We start from the raw sequence: 1,574 nt of genomic DNA, 5'->3' as shown, positions 1-1,574 counted from the left end.
GGGGTGGGGGCTATAAAATCCTGGAGCCGGGGCGCCGGGCGGGGGACGTGAGGACCAGCCCTCTCCAGGGACCCCTTTGTTCGCAGCCCAGACGCCGAACACCTCCGCGTCCCCAAGGGCTTGACCGCCTGCGTCCGCGCCGCACCCGGGGCAGAGCTCAGAACAGGAGAGGGGAGGGGGAGCCACCGCCGGCCGGGACCTCCAGCCACCCACCCCTCCTGACATGTCGCGCTCCTTCTATGTCGACTCGCTCATCATCAAGGACTCCTCGCGGCCCGCACCCTCGCTGCCTGAGCCGCACCCCGGGCCAGATTTCTTCATCCCGCTGGGCATGCCATCCCCGCTGGTGATGTCTGTGTCAGGGGCCGGCTGCCCGTCGCGTAAGAGTGGCGCGTTCTGCGTGTGCCCACTCTGCGTCACTTCGCACCTGCACTCCTCCCGTGGGCCGGCGGGCTCCGGCGGNGGCTTTTCGTGTAACTGTGTAGACGTCCCCAGAAGTCCCACGAAGGTGGAAGTTAGCTTTGAACCTCTCCGGGCAGCCTGGTGATTTCACGCCCGGTACCTGGTGTCCGAGTCTTGCATAATATCGGGCCCTTTGAGACCTCGAACTTGAGGGTTGAGAAATCGAAGGCTAGTTGCCTGATGTTTGGGGTGGCTATGTTTGAACTTCAGCGTGGCATTCCGTCGTCGGGGCTAGCTGAAGCGTTTCGAGGCTTTGGGCTTAAGCCTGCTTGCTTCTCTACCGGGCTTGAAGGGAAACGACCCGACAATGCAAGTCCCGACCCTTCCTTTAAGCCTCTGACTTTACATCTCGCACATCAAAGGCCTTCGCTTGCTTTGGGCGTCCCTGGCCTTCCCCGCTGAGTAACGCAGTGCCGCGAAATGGGAAAGGGTGAGGGATGGATACAGGTGTTTGGTTGAGCTTCGCGGGTGGGTCCTCGAGAGGCGTCCCTTCCAAGGGGTGGCACGTGGGGTGGGAACGCGTCATCCGAGAATTACCTCTCTGCCTTCTCTTGGCCGGTCTGCAGGAGGCTCGGACGCCAGCCAGGTACCCAATGGCAAGAGAATGAGGACGGCGTTCACCAGCACGCAGCTCCTGGAGCTCGAGCGGGAATTCTCTTCCAATATGTACCTGTCTCGACTCCGGAGGATCGAAATCGCGACCTACCTGAACCTGTCGGAGAAACAGGTGAAAATCTGGTTTCAGAACCGCCGGGTGAAGCATAAGAAGGAAGGGAAGGGCACACAGAGGAACAGTCACGCGGGCTGCAAGTGTGTCGGCAGCCAGGCGCACTACGCGCGCTCGGAGGATGAGGACTCCTTGTCCCCGGCCTCGGCCAATGATGACAAGGAGATTTCTCCCTTATGAGGGAGGGCTGCCTCCTCCTCACCACACGCGCCCGGCGGCCCCCACAACACCAGCGCGGCTGGCACGCAGGTGCCAGCATCCTCGCCCACTGCGTGGTCCCAACTGGAGAAGGAAGCTGAGCCCTCTCCGGGCGCAGGAGTCGGGCCTGACCCTTGACGTGTAATCCTTGACCCTATATGTTTGAAGCTCCACTGGATGTTATAGC

General features: G+C 61.7%; 1 protein-coding gene across 1 annotated transcript; it reads left to right on the top strand.

Moving 5' to 3' along the window:
* Nucleotides 1–223: 223 nt before the first annotated feature.
* GSX2 (GS homeobox 2) lies at nt 224–1,369 on the top strand. The gene is made up of 2 exons (XM_077757726.1): nt 224–497; nt 1,029–1,369. Exons 1-2 carry the CDS (start codon nt 224–226, stop codon nt 1,367–1,369), a joined length of 615 nt encoding a protein of 204 aa, XP_077613852.1.
* The last annotated feature ends 205 nt before the right edge of the window (nt 1,370–1,574 follow it).

Source organism: Crocuta crocuta, unplaced genomic scaffold (genome assembly GCF_008692635.1).
Source record: "Crocuta crocuta isolate KB4526 unplaced genomic scaffold, BGI_CrCroc_1.0 scaffold282, whole genome shotgun sequence".
In the NCBI taxonomy this organism is placed as follows: Eukaryota; Metazoa; Chordata; class Mammalia; order Carnivora; family Hyaenidae; genus Crocuta; species Crocuta crocuta.
The sequence above is the reverse complement of the archived record's forward strand: the minus strand, read 5'-3'. Positions and strand labels throughout refer to the sequence as shown.